This window comes from Gavialis gangeticus, unplaced genomic scaffold (assembly GCF_001723915.1).
Source record: "Gavialis gangeticus isolate Ggan-Ray unplaced genomic scaffold, GavGan_comp1, whole genome shotgun sequence".
Lineage (NCBI taxonomy): Eukaryota > Metazoa > Chordata > Crocodylia > Gavialidae > Gavialis > Gavialis gangeticus.
Window position 1 is genome coordinate 2270201 of NW_017728965.1, and position 5111 is coordinate 2275311.

At 46.0% G+C, this 5111-nt stretch overlaps 1 protein-coding gene across 1 annotated transcript in view; it reads right to left on the minus strand.

Moving 5' to 3' along the window:
- Positions 1 to 4113, minus strand: part of CHMP7 (charged multivesicular body protein 7) — a 7605-nt gene extending 3492 nt beyond the window's left edge. Inside the window, exons 1-6 of the mRNA XM_019504256.1 lie at positions 3878 to 4113; positions 2502 to 2687; positions 1419 to 1552; positions 976 to 1024; positions 538 to 657; positions 329 to 427 (exon numbers count right to left, since the gene is read on the minus strand). Coding sequence (XP_019359801.1) covers positions 329 to 427; positions 538 to 657; positions 976 to 1024; positions 1419 to 1552; positions 2502 to 2672 — 573 coding nt within the window. The 5' untranslated portion in view covers positions 2673 to 2687; positions 3878 to 4113. The remainder of the gene's footprint in view (positions 1 to 328; positions 428 to 537; positions 658 to 975; positions 1025 to 1418; positions 1553 to 2501; positions 2688 to 3877) is intronic.
- Between the last annotated feature and the right edge of the window lie 998 nt (positions 4114 to 5111).

Consider the following 5111-nt stretch of genomic DNA (forward strand, 5'->3'; position numbering starts at 1 on the left):
CTCAGGTCCCTTCCGACCCTAGAAACTACGAAACTATAAATGTGCTTTAACGGCTACCAAATCAGTGCAACAGAGCTTTTCTTTAAGGAAGTAAACACAAATGTAAAGATTACAACCAAGGTTTCCTGTTTAAAAATCAAGAGTAAAATGGTGATTTATATCACTGTCATTAAAAAAAAATTGAGCCACCCTAGAAACAGGAGGCATGTACAGACATAACTATCAGGCACCTCAGGCAAAGATTTGGAAAACATGTCTAACATAGGCACCACCATTTTCTCACTCAGTCACAAGCTACTATTCAAGCATCTCATTCCAGTTACTTTACCTCCTGAATCTGATCCACCAGGTTCTCTGCCTTCTCCACAGTGACATCCTTCATGGACAGTTTCAGAGCTCCTACTCCAGCCTGGTAGGCATTAAACACCTAAATGGGGGTTAGGGGGAGAGAGAAGATATTTCACTTTCATGGGGACACATCTCTTGAGCCAAGAAAGGACTACTGGCTGCTCCACCGTACCACACTGTGTACATTACCATCTGATCCGTCTGTGAAGCATATATACGATCCAGTATACCCTGCACTGTATCCAGCTTTGAGTGGAGCTCTTCAATCCGTCTTTCTGTCCTTCGCTTTGATTTTAAACATCTAAGTGCCTAGAAGGAAAATGATGCAGAAACAGATCAGAAACCAGGCAGCATTCAGATAAGTCCCTTATCTAAACAACTACCCCAAGCACAGGAAGGAAGACAGCACAGTTGGCTTTAGGCTGTATCTTCCATCACTCGTGTACATCTCACTCCCAGTGAGCATGCTCACAAAGAGGGCCTCTCATATGAATCGAGCCCCTCTGCCTCAGCAAACCTGGCAGATCACAGAATGGCTTGAATGCAACACTGAACTTTGGACGCTGCTCACATCGCAGTTCCAAGACCACATCTCCCAAACAGCAGCAGCCAAGCAGCACCACTTACCAGCTGTTTTTTCCCAGCTCGACAAGCACTTCGGGCCTCCTCTTTACACCTGGAAGTCCAGAAAAGGAGAAATTAAATCAAATCACATGCAAGAGAGGGTTCACAAAACAGCTGGCTTTCCTTCCATCCTTCTTCTGCCCCAAAGATGCCTGTGCTAGCAACTGCAACAGGCTCAGACCCAATGCACTCTATAAACATTGTAAGCACTATCCAAGATACCTCGTACGAAATGACAAAAAGCTGGGGTGCATCCAAGGGCAGAAAAATGCACATGGCTGAATAGAGGGACAGAAGGTAAAAACAAGGAACTCTGATAGGCAAGTCAGAGAAATCCCTTGACTTTAGATAGTAACACGAACAAAGTGATCTAGGACATAACACGTGAGCAAGAAGTTGCAGTTCACAAGCAGCTTTTCCTTAGAGCCGAATAATACACTCGTTACCTCTCTGCTTCCTGAGAGAGGGACTCCACCTTCTGTGACAGCAGCTGCTCACTCTGCATCAGCTGGTACACCCCGATGTCCACGTCATTAACTGGGGACACTTTGGTGTGAAGACCCCGGGCAAATTTTACAATCTAGAAAGAGGTACAAGCTGTTGAGTTGCTGTCCTGCTGAAATTGTGATCCACCAAGCAGGAATCTGTAACGTGACAGCTACATTGAGGAGACAGATTTCATCTTTACACGGCCTTTTTACAAGAGTCCTGTAGCCATTTTGCCAGCTTGGAGCACTACAATACTGAAAGGGACACTAATGACCTCAAGTCTGAAAAAGGACTAAGGCCAGCTGTGCTACAAGATCACAAACCGAACAGGATTCAACTGTATCCGTACGCAGCTGGGCTGCTTCTAAGAAAGGAAAAAGCTGCAGGAGTCGCGTTTGCAATTTCAGAAACGCTCTTCTCATTCAGCACCAATTGCTTTAGGTTTGCACGACTTTTTGAAATGTGAAGTTGCCAAATACTATTCAGACAATGACCCCAGCTGGTATTTAAAGAGCACTGGGCTAACAGAAATGCCACTGTTTAGACCAGAAGTGAAACTTAGGTTGTAATCACTTTGTCAGAGTTGCAGTAGTAATCCCAAAGTTGTGGCCCTATTCGTATTTGAGAGTTGGATTCAGTCTCTCCAAATCCCTCCTGCATTTTCAACTGGATATGAAGTTCTCCCGATTCCTCTCCTAAACTGCTGTGCAATGTTGCTCCGAGTAGCTGAACTGTCCCCATGTCTACAAATTGCCTGCCAGGTTATGCAGTATAGAATTTTTGGGGGTGAACAGCACCACATTAACGACAAAGTTATTGACTGCTGAGAGGAATTAAGACCCTTCACTTCCTGAACACTCTGGAGCTTTAATCCTGCACCAAGAGGTTACACGTTGTCATAGGGGAACCTAGCCAATTCCACAAGGTACAGTCACTGGAAGATGCTGACATTTAGCTGTCAAAATAAGTACCCTGAAAGCCAAACAGGAAGCATGACAGGGATGGGATCACAGCCCAAAACTGTCACTTTTACTCTGTACCTTCTCTCCATTCTGTTCCAAGACTGTGACCCTCTTTTCCTTCTGGAGCTGGAGCAGCAACAAATAGAAGGTCCTCTCGTCCGGACACATGCTGGCACAGAGCAAACGCAATTCTGAGAGGGCAACAACAGGGTGAGAAGAAAGTGTCGAGTTCTGATACAGGCGATACATTTCCTCTGCCTTCTCCTGGAGGAAAGCAACAAAACCAACTGTCACAGTTTACACAGGGATCTCCTTCCTAGCCCTGCAATAGGTGACACATCCTTCCTTTTGTGTGGGCCAAGAAAAACTGCATATGCCGGCAAATAATCATAACATTAGAGTGCGAGCCAGATACACATATAAGGAATATTTCACATGCCAAATGACATAAAGCTCCTTTATTGCAACCTACAGCATTGGATGGTCCTGGGAGCACAAAAATAGCAGCCAGATGCTGTAGAGGAGTATTGCCCAGAGAGACGAGCCACTTCACCTCTCACAGCCATTACACTTCACAAGGAGGAGGAAGGATTTTTGCTCTTGTCAGATCTCATATCAGCTCGTATGCAATGTCTCTCCTGGTCCATATCAAATTATTCCCGTCTTCCACATGCACACGCACCTCTTTACAGACGTTTCTAATTTTTTTGGTATCACAGCCCTAGTTTAAAACATTGAGGAGGTGGCAATTTTTGTTGTTTAGAAACTAGGAATCTTTTTATGGTGCATATAAAAAGATTCCTAGTTTCTGCGTATATTGCACAGTAATGTTCCTGAAAATATTAGTGTTTGGAGACAGACTAGGGAGGTTTGTAGAGTTTTGAAGAGGGAAACGTTTATGCCGCTTGAAAAATAACTTTGTTAATGGAAGTTTGAAGAGGTAAACATTTGAATCAAAACAAATGAATCAGTTGTGTTATCTGTGATGGGATGAGGAGGAAGTGTCTTGCTTAAAATGAAACGGCACAAATGTGAAATCCAATCACCTCAGAAGGTAGACAGTAGTATTATGTATTCCAGCTACCCACAACATCATCAGTGTTTATGGTTTTATAGCTACTCTTTAAGTGACCTCTTTTTCAAGCGTGCCCCTCCTCCCCCTCCAGTCCAAAAGAACCATAAAAATTGTACTTAACTTTCAGGTTGGATCAATCTTAGCAAAACTACAAAGTCAAATATGCTGTTTCAACTCAAACTGTTTCATTAGCTTAAGAATGTATGAACATATACTGCACCCACAGGACTTTTCAGGTTTCAAAGCATAATTCAAGCATTCAAAGTGTAACTGAAGGTGTCATACTAAACTCGAATCCTTCTCTAATAACGGGTAAAAACTGAGCTCAACTCCCACTCCCTTCACAAACCTTCTTGTCCTGTTATCAGGGCAAACTCACTTGAAGTAGCTCCACAAAAATCAGGATCTCTTCTTCCTCTGGCACTTTGCTGTCACCTAGTACACTTGATAGGGTCCACTTCAGAGGCTTCAAAATGAAGACTCCCACACCCCAGGAGATCCAGCTGCTGTCTACACTGGCTATGAAGTCCGACTCTCTCTGCAGTTTGCCACGTCTGCAAAGACAGACAGCGCACACGTTACTGAACTGAACGCAGCTAGCCTGCGCCCCGGGCAGGCATCAGGTCACACAAGTCTGTGAAGAAGCATCTTGGGCAGCCCTGCGCAGAACATGCTGCTTTGCTCACAGTTCAGCCCCACTTCCCCAGGATTGTTTAACGCTGACTGGGGCACCCACGTCCATCTCTGCTTCCTATGTATCAACTTGCATACGCAAGGACTTCCTTTAACCACAAATTAGCATGCTGATCTTCTGAGATTACAGGAATTCCCTGTCTTCCTTTCTTTTGCAAGGCCAAAGAAACTACACAAATAAAACCAGAGGTTAGCTGCCTGCAGCTTTTGTAGCTGGCAAGTGTGCACAGAAGTCTGTCAGATGCACAAAGGAAGTAAAACGGAGAAGCTAAAAATCACTGTTTTCCTTCAGCTTGTCCCAACAGTCGTCATTGTGTGTTATTTTAACACACGCGGGTGCAGCCCCCTGGGGTGCCTCGAGATCCTTTCAAGGGTGCCATGCCATTCAAGGTGTCATACTAAACTTGATCGTAAACAATAAACAGACCGAACAATATAAACGCGTCAAACAACACGACTGGCACGATTTCCAGTAGGGACCCGTGGCCTCACAGACACCCCCACCTGCTGCGGCCTTGCTGAGGGCCGCGGCAGCACAACTGCTCTTTTCCGCGCTCTCAACAAGGAGAGCAACAGCGGCATCTTCCCAAGGTTGCCTGGAGGGTACGAAGGTCGAGAGCCACTCCCCTAGGGGTGCGGGAAGAAAATATCAGAACTTCTATTTAGATGTATGTTTCTATCAATATAAACGTACGTTTATGTCAATACTGGGGATGCGTGCTCAAAAACGTTTTACTGATCGGGGCGCCCCATCGAAGAAGTTTGGAGACCACTGCCCTAGGGGAGCGCCCTTTGCCCCCGCACCGCCCTCCGCGGCCTGGGAGACCCGCGTACCCCGCCGGCAGTGCCCAGGGCCCCCCTGCGAGCCACGCATGCGCCCCCGGCCGGGCCCGGCCCGGCCCGCGGTGCCTGAGCAGGTC